General features: G+C 40.9%; 1 protein-coding gene across 1 annotated transcript; it reads right to left on the minus strand.

Annotated features, from left to right (window-relative positions):
- Positions 1-2206: 2206 nt before the first annotated feature.
- On the minus strand, positions 2207-17303 carry LOC108238010 (endothelin receptor type B). The gene is made up of 8 exons (XM_017419804.2): positions 17147-17303; positions 12782-13241; positions 10104-10216; positions 9808-10012; positions 6769-6918; positions 5297-5430; positions 5101-5209; positions 2207-5008 (listed from the first exon to the last, which is right to left on the minus strand). Exons 2-8 carry the CDS (start codon positions 13166-13168, stop codon positions 4868-4870), a joined length of 1239 nt encoding a protein of 412 aa, XP_017275293.1. The 5' UTR covers positions 13169-13241; positions 17147-17303; the 3' UTR covers positions 2207-4867.
- Positions 17304-17991: the final 688 nt, after the last annotated feature.

Genomic DNA, 17991 nt, shown 5'->3' on the forward strand with positions numbered 1-17991 from the left:
TTTAGGGCCTGACCTTGGCGTGTTCAGAAAACTACCAATAAATGTCTGAACGAAAGCTGTTTTCAGTCACGATCGTTCACTCTCAGATCTACTGTGGGGACGTCAGCAAAATCTACAGACCCCCACACGGGAAAGAGTGACAACCTTTTAATAAACACATAGATTAAAATGAGATAATTTATGTAGAGCTGCAGCCAGTGTGATCCTTCACAGATATATAATTGTTTTAAGTTTTCTAATATTGTGATAAATATGTAATCAATAACAGAACAAGATGCTAGTGAGACGTCAAATGATAAAAACTCTAAAAATAAAACATCTCCTGTCCAAAAAAACAAAAACTTAAAGCACTTCCTTTCAGTTTACATTATTGTTTGTGTACATGAAATGCTTCCTTTGTCGCGTGGGTTGTCGCTTCGAAAAACTGCTGCATGAAATTTGTCCCTTTTTTATGCAAACCGTTATCTTCCAGGCCTGGTGTGGTTTTGAAAGAGCCGTGAAGAGCAGGATTTAGTGCATGTGGGAGGAAGCCCCGGCTCTCAACAAGCCTTTATTCGAAACACATTGTGTTGATACGCAACAAATGTTCGGCGCAGCAGCAGAGAGGAGGGCCGAGCTCTCCGAAACTACACTTGTAAAAAACAGTTTCGCAGTCAGAGATTTGTTGCTGCGATTCGTTTGATTTCACGCAGCCTTGTTTTATCTTCACCCTCTCTGTGTTCAGAACCTTATCTTTATCTGCGTTATTAATGTGTCGGTGTCCTTTTAAAAAATGAAAAATAAAAAATCAGGCTTCAGATGTGCACACATTTGACCTCAGGATAATTTATTGTCTTCTGACGGCTGTATCATTTTTTAGACACTCCCCTTTCAAATATATGCCAGTGCTCAATTGTTTTCTCTAAAAATGCAGATATTGTTCAAGTTCAAGAGTCTTTATGATCCCCAAAGGGCGATTTGTTTCAGTCAGTAGAAACACAAACACAAGGAGCATTAATACATGACAAGAAAACATGCTAAAATTAAAACACTAAGACCACAGCTGTTTATCTAACAGCCTGATCGCTGCAGGCCTAAGTGAGGTTTTCAGTCTTTCAGTCCTACGTCTTGGCAACAGATACCTGCGTCCTGACGGGAGGGCCCTGAACTCACCGTGGACTGGTCACCCACTCCACGGTGAGTTCAGGGTGAGTTCACGGTGAGTGACCGGGATCGGTCCGGTCTTTTCCACTAACCTCCCCTTGTGCAGGTCAGTGAGGTTCCTCGGGGCTGCGCACATCCTGACAATCCTTAGAGTTTGTTCCTGTTCTTACGTGATAAAGATCCAAACCAACAGATGGAGTTACAAGTTAAAAATGAGGCTTGATCAAACATGAATAAAACATTTTCCATGGAGGCAGAATCCACGTTAAAACCACAGAGCTTCAGACAGAAACGCTTTCTCTGATGAGCCCTAATGCAGTCCACGTGCAGGTCAAAGGTCACCGTGTGTTCATACTGGCGCGCCATTTATAGTCACAGGAACAACTACTGAAGAGTTTTTTTTCTAAAATCTATCAACACTTTAAAAGCCACAAGATGAGAATTAATTTGAAGGAAAAAAAAAGGATAAAAGAGCAGCTATTAAAGTTTCCTTCAGTGGAATTTTTCCAAGGTGTTTTCGTTTCCAAGAACCATCGGAGATAAAACAGAACTGCTCAAAATCTGTAACTTAATTTCTTTTATTTTTTTATTTCTGAGACTGAATCTGTGTTACGTCGCCCCACAACTGGTTTCCACAAACAACGTTATGATGTGCGATGACCGCAGGTCCGAAAGCTAAATTATCTGAGCCCTGGAAATGTAAGATATTTGCTGTTTTCCTTGGATGATCTGTGAGAATAGATGAAAACCAAGCATGACCTTTTCTCTCAAAGGAAATAACAGAATTCTTAACATAATATTTCATTTTCAGCAGACCGTTAACAGACAGACACCACTGTTTTTGTTCCCTCTTAACAAGAGTTCACCGCTCTTCCGCTGCACCTTTCAGAGTATTTTGTAAAAGCATTGCTAATATAACTAGGACCACATGTGGTTTGCATTCAGAATCTGCCCCATTATCATTGGCCACCATGTTGAATGATCTTCAGACTGTTGTATGCCGTCTGTAGTCACTGTCAGTCAATGATTTGTAGATTGGTCAGTGAATAAATCAAACAACACGTGCTATAAAATAACATTTATTATATATAAACAATAAAAGAACAGAGTAACTATATTCAAATCAACAGGGTCGTCATTGTATTTACATGGATTTTGATGTTTTACCTCACATTAATAACCATGACTGAACCAATCCAGTTTCACTGGGAATGCAACTGGATTACTGAGACACAAACAGACTACAGCTCAAATAAAAAGTTTATTACCGCAGCCATCACAACTTTTCACCGATGAGTCAGCCATGTTGGATTTTGAGGTCGGGGCTAGTCGGGAATCTCCGGCTTTCTGAGATGGAATTGCAACTTTGGGGCCTTCCAGCTGATTTTTCTCCAGCTTCCGAGTACAAACTGAGTGCACCAATAAACCCAGTGCAGTGACAGCCTATTCCACCGCCATGGACCACAATTTGCTATGCACTGCGTACTGCTGCATGCATTTAGCGTAGTATTAGTACACATAGTTGATGGTGTAGATATTCTCAGTCCACTATGACTGGTTGTGAACAGAGCTCCTCAGGTGTTTACTAAGAAACTGCTTCCAATAAGAGGACATTATTGCTTTGAAGCTTTTAAGTGCCCCAAAACTATGGACTGTAAAGTAAGTAATTAACTATTGTCACAGTCAATCAACAATTAGGAGTTTTGTATAAAAAAACTTTCATAAATATGGATCAAAGTTCATCAGGTTGGACAAATGTTACCTCCAGTGACCTGATGTATCATAAATGAAACCCCTGGAGAATAAATTTCTCACAGTTGTCATGTTTTTCCTGTATTAAGTTGCTTTATTTTGCTTTGTTAACTGTCAGTCCCCAGTGGAAATTACAGTAAACTAATTAAACTATTCCAGCAGCAGTTTCACCCTGCTCGTTTTATTCCTTAAAAGAAAGCATGGCTGTTCGAAGGAGAAGGAAGCGGCGTGACGCTGCTCCGCTGCACAGATGTGAAGGCGGCCAACAGGAACTCAAGGTTGGGTCAGAGACATTGTTACTTCTTCTACTTCCTCTTGATAGTGAGGTTTTATTGTCTTCCCAGCACTTCACCAGAACCACAGCTGACCCTGGCAGAGCCATTCTCATGACCTCACTGAGCCACTGAATCGTAGTACTGACGTAGTTTTTTATGTTTTTGGGAACAATGGAAAGGCAAGTTTGACTTGTCCCTCTGATATTGTCTACAACCTATTTCCGAGCAGGAACCAACTATTTTGCTGATTTCAGGGGGAAGATTTTTCACTTTTATCAGAAATCAAACATCACAATAAATGAAAACTTGCTGTACAACATCGGGAATAAACGTAGATTATGTGAATTTTTGGCAAAGGCTGTTTTCTGGGCTCTGCAGATGGATATGAGGAGTTTTTTGATGCACTGACTGCGTGTTTTTATTAAAGCAACATTGTCATTTGGCAAAGGAGATATTGTGTCTAAACATGAACAAACCATAAATCAGTTCTACAGAAAGTATCTTTATGAATATATAAAAACTGTAATCAAGACTTTTCAGAACCAGCACATTTTTTTTTCTTCAATGAGAAGTTAAAAAAAGAACAAAAAAGGTTTCTCGTGCTCATCCACAAAACTGTAAAATGCAGTTTTTTTAAAGTTACATGACTTAAGTTTCATATAGTTTGTATTAACTGCAGGACAGACAACCATTTACGAGCCTTTGTCCTTTTAAAAGCTTTTAAATAGCCTTTGTAGATAAAATAGCATTCCATAATAACCAATTTGAGCTATTTTAAAGTTAATTTTCGACAAACAGAGCGTCTCTGTAACGCTGTGTCTGTCAGACAAAAAAATCAAAATGTTTGAAAAGAATCTGTGGACATTTGGAGCCGAGGAGTAACACAAGCTCCTCATGTGTTTTTGTGCTCCGGTCGTAGAAAAATAGAAGCTGCATTGTTCGAAACAACTTTGCGCACTACGGCGATCATCTGGTGTTTCTCAGAGTTCGTGTACGACCGCCGCCCCCACATGACTTAGAGCAGAGATAAGATTTCGGACGTGGCGCTTCGCCACATGACTAAAAGGTGCACAGTGGGGCCCATTTTAATCCAGCTGCTACATGAATGTCTTTGTCTGCTACTGATTTTAAACATCTTGTAAAAAAAAAGGGCGTCTTTGCATCTTTGAGGCGTCGAGTCTCAAAGGTGCCGGTCCTTCGAGCCGCAGAGAACTCGGCGTCACAGTTTCTCACCAGCTTTTCTCTGTGAGGTATGAAAGCTTCAACAGGTAGTGCTGATCAGTGCTTATCCATATATGAAGCACGTGGGCTAGATATAAGCAAAGCTCTGCAGTCTACATGTAAATAGTACTGTACATTAGTTTACAAGTGGCTTGACTTAACTTTCTCTTCAAATGCGTTAATCTTTCTGGTCTATTGAGAGGCTTTAGGTCGTCTGGACCCGCCTCGGTGTCAGAGAATGAACAGCATTGGTTTCATCATAGCTTGTGCAGGTATTATTGCAGCCTGAACAGGTACAGTCCTGTTGGGGTTGATCTCTGAGCATCTCAATCTGAAGTGACCTCCTTCATTTCCCACTCCTGACTCAGACCTGGACATTGGTTTTTGTTTCTCTACGTCTCCATGAACTGATGGGAACCTTGGTTTGGTAGCTGAGGATTGCGAGGAGCACGCGTGTGTGTCTGTGTGTGTGTGTTTTATGAGGAGCTCGTGTATTTCTGACTGGAGCGCGAGCTGGAGCGGTCGAGTCCGTTCCCGTGGCAAGAGCCCTTCCAGCGTCCACTGAAGCCCCGCTCGTCCAGAGGAGACGTTCTGTAGCACCAGCAGCACAGGCAAGACTGCAGGACGATGACGCAACATCTGATTAAACTCATGTTCTAAAAGAAAAAAGGGCGCAGTTTTCAATTAAAGTCAAATTCTTCGTTCCTACCTGGAAACAGTTCTTGAACTTCTGGCTGACAAAGTAGAGGGCGATTGGGTTAATGCAGGAGTTTAGAGAGGCCATGTTGATGCCGATGTAATCCATCACTAGGAGGAAACTGACAGGGAGGAAAAGGGTTTACTGTAAGGACGACAGGAAGTCAAAGAGCAGAGAACAATACGCTCTCATTAAGTGAGATTTCTACCTGAGCAGCTCACAGCGGTTGGGGTCATTTTGGTCGTAGACGGTTTTCTTCAGAATGCGGCTGAGATGGAGGGGCAGCCAGCAGAACGCAAAGATCAACACCAAGCAGAACACCGTCTTCGCCACTTCCCTCCGCTGCGCCGAACACAAACACAGAGAAGGTTTCCTTGAAGCAATAGTTCACATCTTCTTAAGTGGGGTTCTGTGGAAAGGTTATGAACCACTAATATCTGCTGTAGGCAGCTTTTGGAACAACGATCAGCCGTCTGGAAAAACAGAGTTTCATTCTGACCAGATTCACAATCTGGGCCAAGATCAAAATGATTAGCTGCCATCTCCAACCAACTCCAGCAGATGATTGCACGGCTCTTATGAGCCGACTAGGATAGCTCTACATGAATCAGAGAAAGAAGTCCAGCTCGGCAACAGTAACTGTAAGCACTCCTGTTTCTTTTCTTATCATAGCACAAAAATGTTTGACAACTGGCAGCAATTCTTAAAAAAAAACATTCACAACTCAATGGCACATGCAGACGTGGTTGTAAGGACTGTTTCTTGTATCTACTGTGATGTTGTGAACTCTGATGCTGATGTCTTTGCTTAGATCAGGGCTGTTTAACCAAACATCTAGGAAAAGACCACTCCAGGACATCAGCATCAGAGTTCACGACACCAACAATATATTCAAGGAACAGTCTTTACCACATGTTTATGTGTGTGAACCTCTTCAGGAATTGCTGCCGGTTGTCAAAAATGTTAGTGCAATGATACCAGAAATAGACAGAATATTTACTGGTTTCCCCTATAGGATAAAATACAGGGGAAGCAGGCCTTTTATCTCATGCACACAAGAACTGCAGGATTCGTTTGGCTCAAAAATATCAAAGTGGTTCACGTAAAAGCCTTTTAGGAACTTTGACATCACTGTCGTTTTCACATTAGACATTTGTTTGAAAAGAGTCCTGTGGTTGTTTGGAAGGGCTAACAGCAACAGCAGCTAGCTGTAGCACTTTCTGTGCAGCCAGGGGCAACGTCTGCAGGAATACCATAATATCTCTGCTAGGATAACCTCATAATGTGAAATTGAAAGTGATGTAAGGGTTTAGAAAATGATTGTATTTGCTAGCCGTTGGTTAATCTAAAGAGCTCAAAGAGCTATCTACAACAGGTAAGATATTAATTGTTCATAAACTTTCCAGAAAAGCCAACTTCAAAAGATACTTTTGAGAAAAGGTCAGAAGTTATAAACTCTAAAAAGACTCGTGGTGAAAAAATTGTATCAGTTATATTTTTTTTATCATGAATATACCTTTGTAATTAAAAATAGTTTCATGTTTGTTAAATTATCTTGAAGATCAGTCAGTGACTTTAATGCACTGGGAACATTTCAGAAAGCGTACAGGTCATGACTTCCTGTTTTTAACCGATGGGTTAAAAGGAGAAGCAGGCTCCACCATCGTTCTGCACGTGTACCTGTTTCATGTGGTCGTTGAGTGCGATGCGCATGCCTTTTTTTCGACTGAGCATCTCACAGGACATGAGTGTGTAGAAGATTCCCGTGCACGCCAGAGGGAGGCAGAAATAGAAGCCGAACAGCCACCAGTCTTTAAATTCCTGGTAGAACTGGTGAAAGAAGAAACAGCAGCGATGAGGACAGTTTCATCCTCACATCACAAATAACTGCATGTTTTCATCATGTGGTTTACTTCAAAAGACACCATTTAAAGCTATACATCAACAAATACTATCCCACAAGTTCTTCTACGCTATTATTCTCTCAAACATTCATTGTTCATAAAAGGGTTTTATTACATTTTATGACTTTTACTGGTTTAGAAACAACTTCCATTCAGAAGCAGAAACATAATTTAAATGAAACAACTGTCTGTAATTTCCTTTTTCCTCTCCAGCTTTATGAATTCATCTGAACTTTGTGGGAAAAAGACACATGAATCGTGCTTTGAATTTAATAATTACTTTTGGCAAAGACAAAAAGAGACCCTGATTAAACAAACTAATTTTGTTGACATTCGTACTTGACCAGGTGCACGCGGATATTAATCCAGAGATTTGTATTCATCATCCAAAGAGTCCGGTCCAAATGAATGGAGTAATTCTGACCACATGTATGTGGATTTTATGTAACATTGGTTGTTCTATTTTTATTTCTAAGGAACAGCTTAGAACGTTGCTGTTCTGCTGCTGAACTCGTTCATGTTCTTATCTTCACACATTTTAATGTGCATTTTTGTCATCCTTATCTCATTTCTTGATAAACAACCTTTTTTTTTTAAAGTTGTTATGACAGTCGGCGCTGTTGGTGTCAGGACTAATTTGTCATTTTCATTTCACTGCACTCTTCGGCATGAGTAGCAGAGCTCGTCGGCTTATCAGTTTTGGACTAAACTGTAAAAACTACGAAATGGAATACCATAAAAGTCCAGGCATGCGTGGTATTTAGGAAGCTGTGCCTCCTCCTCTGGTAATACCTGCTGATCACATTCTCAACAGCCTCAGATGAATTTAAGCCAGTATCTCACTGGGCTGCGAATGTTGGTGACTCGTTGGCAAATGGGAACTCACGATGAAGTTTTCAAAATGTCCCGAAACGTTTGTGGGGTTCTCTTTAACTTTTCTCTCCCGAGTCGCAGAGGCTTTGCAACCTCGTCGCTTGAATTTTTAACATGTTTAAAAAAGAGTTGTGAGACGAAATTTCTCTCAAAATAGTCACAGAGTTGTTGCAGACACCTCCAACCCATCTCAGTTTAGTTCCTGTAATTGTAGAGCTGTATTTTGACACGGGCACAGGAGTTCTCCCTGAGTGTCCAAGTCTAAAAATCAGGCTGCTGATGAATAATATTTTATTTAAAAACTAATCAAAATCTTTTTTTCTTTTTTTTTTTTAATTTCAAAAGCGTAGACCAGTAGATTCAATCATAAAGGTAGGTGCAGCTGCATAGGTGGGTACGATGTGGGTGGAGGTGGTCAACAAAATATTACACATGACCAAGAATGCAGTTTGACAAGCCATGCACACAAACATATGCCATGATTTTCAAAAACAGGCCGCACAAAACACGGCCACACGGCTCACTGGTTGCTTGGTCGCAAACACCTAGAGTTCAGAGAGACTGCAAAAGAAAATTCACCTAACTAGTCTCTTACCCAGTGTTGTTTGCTTGGTGTTAGTTAGTAGTGAAACTAGTTGTGAAATTGGAAATATATCAAGTGAATATCATCGTAAATTTGAAAGGTTGCTGATCTCAACAGGGTTCCTTGTGATGAAACAAAAAGTCAGCAGACTAAGGAGATTAAAACCTGACCAGAAATTGGGTTTCCTGATATTTAGGTGGATGATCATGTAACTGATTCTGTGTGTGAGTGTGTGTGTTTCTGGCTGTTAGCCAAATATTTCATGACTCAGTGGGCAGATTTTAATGAAACTTTCAGAAAGTAATCATTTCATGTACAACTACGAATTTTGGAGTCAAGAATCAAGATGGCTGCCACATCTCATCAGCCTTAGGAAACACATAAAAGCCTGTAACTTAGTTTTACAGATACTGAACCAAACATGAACGTGGTAGTAGCTGAGAGTCATCGCTGACACATGGTGCAAGTGCTAACAGATCACTCAAGATCTTTGCTTAAAACTTTGGCATGCAAGGCGGAGGGTGATACCCATTCCTTCAAGGAATGTTCCTTTTGTTTTCTGTGTTTTTGAGCTGCTCGTAGGGCCTAAGATGATTTTGGGTTTGTTCACTACTCAGTGGGGCGTAACCTCGTTGAGATACATGACATCATCTGTTGTGTTTTATGTGAATGCAAGAGGTCTGGTACACAGACACAATCCAAACCAAAAGGAGCCGTTTACTTCCCTACAAGATACTGCTCCTTTACTGCAGCTCATGCTTTTCTCCAGGAGATTCTTGTATAGCGTCTACCAAGGAGTGAAGCATGCTTTGAAAGTGTAATATCAGCTGCCTCATACAGCGCTTCGCTACTTTTGACCAATCAGAGCAGACTGAGCTTTTTGGACAGTAAAGCAGCTAAAACAGAGCACTTTACTCAGAGGTACTTCAGCATTGAGTTTGTTGTTGTTCAGCTGGTTTTATAACCTGCCTCTAGAACAACCTAAAGAAAAAACAATCAGATTTTGAACTTTTTAATAAGCATATCATGACAGTATCAGAGTATATTATATCAGAGTGCATATCACCCGCCACTTTGGATACCAAAGTTTTGTACAAAGATGTCACATCTGTTAGGGATCAATGTCTGTAAATCTGACTGAGGTATATTCATTTTTGTGTTGGCTATGCTTGATTAGCTGTGGCGGCCATCTTGGCTTGGCTTGACTAGAAAAATTGTTGTGTGTGTACATTTAATGACCACTTTCTGAGCGTTTCATTAAAATCCATCCATCGGTCCACAGTCAATTATACTGTTGTTCTTCGCCATGAAAGGCAGGCGATAAGCGGCTTACGCACTGAGTGAAGTCGTTGCTTATACCTTCAAAAAGCTGGTGGCCTGTTCCGGATGCAGCAGGCAGACGCGCAGCTTGGTGCCTCTGTAGGACATCTCCATCATGTCAAACGCCAGCGCCTCAGGGACCGCCAGCACCACGGCAGCCAGCCAGATCAGAGTCACCTCCACTGCTTTCCACAGAGGGATCCCCATCCCCTTCACCCTGCTCCATGACGTCACGGCATGGTAGCTACAGAAAAACAGATCTGCGGTCTGAGCTTGCATTAAAGGGTTTGTTGTCAATAATGTGTGTGTGTGTGTGTGTGTGTGTGTGTGCTCACCGGTCAATGCTGAGGGCACACAGGCTGAGGACGGTGATTCCCACTGAGGCCTTCTGGATGAATGGTATCAGCTTACAGACGTACACGCCAAACGGCCAATCCACAGCAATTAACTGGAGAAAAGGATTAAATACCAGGATACACAGGAAAGATATTTTTAATAACAGAAATGTTAGATGTTCATTTAGGGGTCTTTTTTTATCCTAAGTACTTCCAACATTAATTTTGCCAATGCCAAAACCTACAACAGAGAGCTATTCTTCATGACTGAAATTCCTCATCTGGAGGAAATCAGTCTAATCAGAGTTAGGACAGCGCATGCAATAACAATGAATGATGTATTTTATAGTTAATACATGGCTATGAGATGAAAAAAAATAAATATAAGTTTACAATTATTGGGGTTTCTACATGTCTGTTTTTCATTTCTCCAAATTAAGAAAAAAAAACCCAGAGTAATATGTTTATCAATTCTAAATAAATTTTAGATTTTGAAACTAAAACTAGTTTCAGGTACTGTTTTGTGTTTTGGCTTTTGAGTCCCACTGGAGCTACATTATCATCTGCTGATCATACTCGAACACGCACCAGGAAAGATAATAAACAAACATATCTCCAAAAATCCTGAACTTTGATTTTTCAAATTATTTGCTTGTTAGTTTTGTATGAATGGTCTCCTGTTGTCTGGATGAAAAGCCTGCACAGCTTAACTTAAAACCAAATCTAATGGCAAACCACATCTATGAACATGTAAATAAATGAGGGTTAATGACAAGAGATTTGCCAAAAGACATGAACAACAAAACCCCTTTTCAATAGGTTTCCCAAATTTGTAAAAGCGCATGGCAGGGACGTTATAAAAATTACATTAAATTCAGGACTGCACAAAAGATCAAAAATGTTTTGTTATTACAAGATCACTATCAGGATTGCAGAGGACTGCATTAAATCATAGGCTAATAATAGCCTAATATAGTCTAAGTGCCATTCTTTTATGATTTGCATGCCAATAATATACACTATATGGAAAAAAGTAGTTACAGCAATTGTTGAATTATGGCGTTTCAGGGGTTTGGGCTCGGCGCCTCACCCCCGATGGTGGCTAATCTAAATGCTTCAGCATACCAAGACATTCTGGACACTTCATGCCTTCAACATTGTGGCAACACTTTGAGGAAGGCCCTTTTCTATTCCAACACGTCTGTATCCCAGTACACAAAACAAAAACTATAAAGGCATGGTTGGAGGAGTTCGGTATGGAAGAACTTGACCAGCTCGCACAGAGTCCTGACCTCACCTGGCCTAACCTTCTCGTTCAACATCCGTGCCTGACCTCGTGAATGCTCTGCAAAATGAATGAGCACAGAAACACCCCACGATCGTGTGGAAAGCCTTCTAAGAAGAGAGGAAGCTGTTGTAGCTCATATAGTGCGTTTGGCCAATCCAACGGACCTTGATCCCAACACCCAGTTTAGATGTGTTTTGTCTTCATGACAGAACAAAAAGAGAGGAGTGAGGAAAATGTGTTTTTCTATTTTTTTTTGCAAAAGATGTTGTCATTGCATAGCATGATCTCCAGTAATGCCAGATTGTCACGGGCTTGTTAGTCACGTTGAAACTTGGAAACGTCACATACAATATATGCCATAATAATTAAATTTTAGCAATGACTAAACAATGATGCTCCACAATCTTATGCTTCCCTATGCAAATGCTCTGTCCTCACTGCCACGGTACTGTGGTGTACTTGTAGAGTACTTATGGAGCTTTTACTGTACTTGTCTTTCTTGTTTGTCTCTTAAGGAGCATCCTCCTTTGTGTTCTTGGCTTCTGTACAGTGCAAATACCAAACCGTTTAATTTCATGTGGTTGCTGCGGTGTACATACTGTGTTGCTGGAGTTTATGTGGTGTTGTAAGAGTACCAACATAATCCACACAGCGGTTTTTCGATACCCGTTGTGTGCTGTGTCTGATCACACGTGTACGGATTTCAGAACAACAGTTTCGACTTGTGATTCACTCCACAAGCATGGGCCTTGAGGAAAATGATGTGCAAGATGCTGCTGTGGGTTCGGTTTGGACTTTACTTGAAGACGAGGAGGACAGAAGCCAAATTTCCAGACTGAGACCAGCCAGAGGAGAGAAAAAGAGAGCAAAGAAGAGTGAGAAGACGATGAGTAAGAGCACGGATATAGATGCTGACAGAAGGCTGACATTCAGCCATTACCACAGGCTCATGGAAGAATTGTGACTACAGGATGCTGGTGAATGCCCCAGATAGGCTGCAGCAATGTCACACAAAAGAACAAAACACCACACCAATAAAACAACAAGACGATTATTTCACGGCAGCATAACATACACCATGCTTACGTCATAGTATGCTTTAACTCAGGGGTCTCTAACCCTGGTCCTAGAGAGCTTCTATCCTGCATGTTTTACTTGTTTCTCTGCTCCAACACAGATGATTTGAATCAATGGGTGATTAACAGGCTTCTGCAGAACATGAAGAGGTAATTTAACCACTGAATCAGGTGTGTTGGAGCAGAGAAACAAGTAAAACCTGCAGGATGGTGGCCCTCCAGGACCAGGTTTGCCTGCCCCCGCTGAAACCTCAATTCAAAACATATAAAACTAAAAACAGGCTCAGTCAGACACAAATGTTAAAGTTGCTCACCTTATACACATTAATGGGGATGGCAATTATAATATAAAGCAGGTCTCCCAGTGCCAGGCTGCCAATCAACACGTTGGGTCCATTCCTCATGCACTTGTTCCTATATATGATCCTGAGCAGCGTCGAGTTGCCAATGATCCCCAGCACAAAGATCAGGCAGGATATGATGGTGTTCACGTACTTGAAGGCATTCTTGATCTCTGTCTGCTTTAAGCACATGGGTGGGTAAGGGCTCCGCGGGGGGCCCGGCTGGAGGGGCGGAAGCGGGACAGATGTGTCGTTCTTAAAGGTTTCCGAAGCCTCTGGCACACTCTGGGAATCGCGGACGAACCTGGAGGCTTGTGCCTCCACGATCACCAAGAGACAGAGCAGCAGGACAGCCCTCATCTTCACACGAGCGTCACTCTTTCACTACAAGATGTGGCTCCAGGCAGTGTGGATGTGTCAAGGCTTGTGTGTCCTGCAGGGGGGGGGGAAAAAACAATCAAGCATTGTGTTAAACAAAGACATAAAACCTTCTGAAGCTGTTTTACAAAAAGACAATACGAGCTTCCTGAAATGAACGGTGACAGCAACGATTTAATGATGTCACATTTTATGAGACAGTCATTGTCCCCAGAGGACAAACTCTAATTACTTAATTCATAATAACACCAGAAAGTCCGAATCTTGTTGAAGTTAAAAACGCTCAAAGCCTTGTTCATTTATTGTGTGAGTATTAATAATGCATAGATAAAGCTCACATGGTAAGTGCAGCCGCAGATGAATTGTAGTCATTTGACTCTGATCCCACTCTTTAACCCCTCTCCTATCTGGGACTAACATCCATCCTGGCTGATCTGTTCGCAAGAGCTGGCCGTTTATCATTTAACAGTAAAATGCATGTTCACGATTTTAATGACCATTTGAAATCAGACCTCACTTCTAAATGCATGCAAACAACAGAGCACTTTTTCCTTTTGCACATCGTTAGATCTTTTTAGTACAAATAGTTGGGGCTGCGATCCCTTCTTGTGGTGGCTGAAGGATATGGCCGCTTAACTCAACAGCAACTTTATACAAGCAGCAGCAAAGGATTTAACAGTTTTTAATAGGCAGAGATGCTAACAGAAACGTTGTTGGCTGTCGCACTGTCACAGAGGAGGCCAGATATAAAAACACCAGCAGAGACAAATTTCCACTTCCTGTTTACTTACAAGCTGGCGAAGCACACGTAGGTCCAGTTATGTAGTTTCAGTGTTGCTGTTGCTGAGAACATTACTTTTTTTCTGGAAATTAATTGCCACCAGGATGAAAGAGTGTCCCTTATCCTTGAGGTGTAGGTGAACAGCTGAGTCTTGTCCAGAAGAGTTGGCTCTCCAGTGTTGAGCCATGCGTCTGTGGAGAGGCTGTTTGGTTTCTCCAATATAGAGTCCTGCACATTGAACTGCAGGCACCACGTCGCTCAGTTTGTGTTTTCAGGATGGACCAGCTTCTGTCTGAGAGTCCTGTTGGGTTTGGAGAAAATCCTTCTGAGCCTCTCAGATACTCCAGCAACAAAAAGGTTGTCTTTTCCTTCTTGTTCTGTGGCCTGTTTTAAAAAAAAAAAAATGCTCAGCTGCCCTTCTGGCAGTAACTAAAAACGCTAATGTTGCTACACAAAGGTCTTCATAATATGGCGGCACAAAATCTCATCTCAGGGTGGCCATTCCAGTGTTTCTGTAGTTCAGTGCCTCCTAATAAGCTGCACAACGCATTCGTCATGTGATGTGCAGAAAGAAAACGGTTTTCCATTAGCCTTGTTTTTTACTTTGTCTTGTTATCTTATGCAAGTGTTAAATGAAGTTACCATTTTTATTTGAAAGCAGCAGCTTCCTGTTATTTCTTTGGGTCAAGTCTGCAAATAGCCCAGAGTTCTTTTAACAAATGCCACAAACATCTCTGTAAACTTACAGCTTGTGAATGACCAAGTCAGGACCTTCAGTCTTTCAGTGTAGACTCTGAAATTATTACCTTTTTTATGAGTAAAATAACATCCACATGTGTCATGTTTACCTTTAAGAAGAAACAGTTGTTAACCAAAGTGATTTCTTGTGCAAAGGTTTTGGCTTGCAGGATGAATCTCCCTCACCTCTGGCTTTTTTCTACCCTTCAGATCTCATTACCACCTTTTTCAGGATGGTGACTCAACCACTTTAATAGGAAGACTGGGCAGGGCTCCTAGAGTTGACCTTCTGGCCAACATTACTCACAGGCAAATGCCAAAACTTTGGCAGACAACTTATTTAAATAAAACTGACACCAACAAGTTGGTTCAACTGGATGATTCAGGAGAGAACTGCTCTTCAGTGAACAGGTGTCATAAAATATTAAGTTATTTGATAAAGGACAAACTTGGAAAATGATCAGCACGTAGCAACAACACCTGCCAGAAGTGAGAATATTTATCACCCGCTGTCAAAAGGCAAAATATGGACTATAATGATGCGTTTGCCTCTGTCTGTCTGTTAGCCAAATCTGTTATGAACCACCTGACGGTTTTTAATGAAACTCTCAAAAAGTAATCATCGGACCTACAGCTACAACTGATTCGCCCCAATTGAAGATGACCGCCACAGCTACTCAACCTTAGCAAACACAAAGATGGCTGTAAGCCAGTCAGTTTTACAGATATTGAGCTAAAATTCGATGTGGTGGTAGTTGAGAGTCATCCCCAACACATATTCTGAGCACTGACAGACTGCATGAGACCTCAAAATGCTGCGTGGGATTACGCTCCATCATGAAATGAACTTAGTGCAAATCTCTGGCACAGAAGGCGGCGGGTGATATGCATTTGTTAAAGGAATGCAAGGCCTATTATTTTTTTCCTGTAAATTAGAAAAGTGATGGAGGCAGCGGGTGGTGAAATAAAACCAAGCCACACAAATGCACCAGTGGTAACTGAGGTTAGCTGAAGAACAGTGTGTCGCTGTGTTCGGGGCGGTGAAAGCTGTTCTTTCTCTCCCAGGCAGCGTTTGACCCTCCAGTGCTGTGTGTATCCTGAAGAAATGCCCCAGGCGTCTCGGGATCAATGACCACGATCACAATAACTCTGAAGAGTCTCTCGCTGCGCAAACCGCTTGATGTGACCGTTTGGACAGAAGACGCTTGTGAGCAAACGTTTGAATCTGGAAGAGGACTTCTAACATTTACAAGCAGCATGCACACACCAGATTATATGCAGCCAGTCATGTGCACACACACATAAAAACAACATTCAGCTCCAAAACTTTTTTTTTTTTTGTATCAGGCCTGTACCACAAGTAATTAGTTTGGAACAATTTGTTCATAATTGTGTTTTTTGTAACATGAATGATGTCTTTGTGTGGAGCAACATGGTAGCTCATTATGAGTGCAGGATTGTCTGATTTAATTAGGGAGCTGAGTTTTGACTGGGCCGATCCTTTTATTCGATTAGCTTTCAGAATCTGTTGAAAACAGGTCATTCTGTCAGCGGTAAGAAAATGCACGACAGTCTTTTTGGACACAAGGGTCAGAAGAGAAGCGAGCGATAAAAATGTGTCAAAAGAAATCCCCACAGGGAGGAAGAAACACGAGGCCAAGACCGAGAAAAGTGACCTGCTGCTGAGTTCAGAGGAACAATAGAAGGAGAAAGAAGGGCGCAGGAAGGGCAGAGTTCAAAGGAAAAGGACTGTTTGGAAGGGAGGATCCTCACCAGCAAAAACAAAAAAAAACAAACAAAAAAATGGCAATATTGTTTCAGAATAATTTCTGCAAAGTTTGATCTGCTCAATTAATTTGTGTGCACAAACTACAAACCGAATGATGGATGTTTAAAGTCTGAAACAGTTTGATTTGAGCTGTTTGAAGAACAATTTAATGCAGCCGTCTGCACAAAAATAAAACATGCTTCAGATTGGTTATGAATAAAAGAAAAGACAAAACAATCAGGAAAACTACAAATGAACACAATCTGCAACAAATCCCTCACACTGTAAGTGAAAATTATGTTCAACTTTTGTCAGTTTTCAGGTTTCTGGTTTTTACTCCATCTGTTTGGAGATAATGTGATGAAACATGTGAAAGTTTTTAAAACGGGGAATTCAATTAGATCCATAAAGTTTATCAACTCATTCTCAGAGCATGAAATATCTCATGTGAAAACAGTCTGTCATAAATAAAGCACAGCCTGATTTTTTTAGTTCACTACTTGTTTAGACTTTAACTTAGAAGTTTTATGAAGTCCTAAAATATCATCTTGACAGAGTCCAGATATAATAAACTACGACAACAGAATTAGTTAATCTTCAAAGAAAACCATGAAACTGCATTAAACATTTTTAATGTTCATTTAACAAGAAGAGTCTTTCTGACACAACTCACCAGATCCCGGCGGAGGTCAGAGTTTTCTGGTCGATATTCCAGCAGAGTCGATCTAATCAGTGGTTTGGGGATAATTTCATTGCCTCTTTGGAGTTAAAGTTCCCAGACGTCCCAGCAGCATGGCAGAGGATCCTCCTCTGTTCCCTCTGAGCTCCACAGCTGCTGCTGGAGCTTTTATATCAGAGCAGGAGGCTGAACAAACAACCAATGGCAGCTCAGACTCGATCATCCTTCTCTCTCTCTCTCTGCTGCTGGGACGCTCCCATCAGAACAAACTTTACTCTGGTTAGTCGAAAACAGTCTTTCCTGTGTCGAGTTTCCCACTTTAGATAATATTTATATGGCTGATGTGTCCTTTCTGTAATAAGTCTGTAGTTGCTCTGCATTATATTTTCACCTAAATTATTGGAATACAGGAATACTGCATTATTTGTCACTTTTTATATGTAATAAGTTTCAAGAGGAAAGCGATGCAACTAAATGAGTAAGACAATAATATACAAACTACCTAAAGATGAAAATACTTCACTGGAATAATAACTGTATAGAAGCAAAGAGGCAAAGCAAAGGAACTTCTTTTTATTTTTTTTTAACTTAGAAAAATGTCGTTTTTACAGAAGCTGAGAGAGTAATTAATTTTCTTGATGCTATTTCAAAATACAAACTTAGTTATCTTGTTTTCTGAAGGTAACAGGTAACATTATATTGATTTACTACAACGTAGAAAATGTCACTTTTATGAAAATCAAGAAGAAACGTGCTTAGGAATTTGATTTTGTTTTCTCGAGATGCCAACTTTTTTTTTTTTTTTTTTTTCTCGCCATACCAGAGCTTGTTTTCTCAAG

The sequence above is a fragment of the Kryptolebias marmoratus genome, linkage group LG9, assembly GCF_001649575.2.
Source record: "Kryptolebias marmoratus isolate JLee-2015 linkage group LG9, ASM164957v2, whole genome shotgun sequence".
Taxonomy (NCBI): domain Eukaryota; kingdom Metazoa; phylum Chordata; class Actinopteri; order Cyprinodontiformes; family Rivulidae; genus Kryptolebias; species Kryptolebias marmoratus.

Bases quoted from the DNA above. Each gene is read 5' to 3' on its own strand.
- LOC108238010 (XM_017419804.2), bottom strand. From the start codon at position 13,168: ATGAGGGCTGTCCTGCTGCTCTGTCTCTTGGTGATCGTGGAGGCACAA. The intron at 10,217-12,781 runs GTGAGCAACTTT...CCTTTTCTCCAG, and splicing joins TCCCCATTAATGTGTATAAG to TTAATTGCTGTGGATTGGCC. The intron at 5,431-6,768 runs GTACACGTGCAG...TGTTCGGCGCAG, and splicing joins TCAACGACCACATGAAACAG to CGGAGGGAAGTGGCGAAGAC.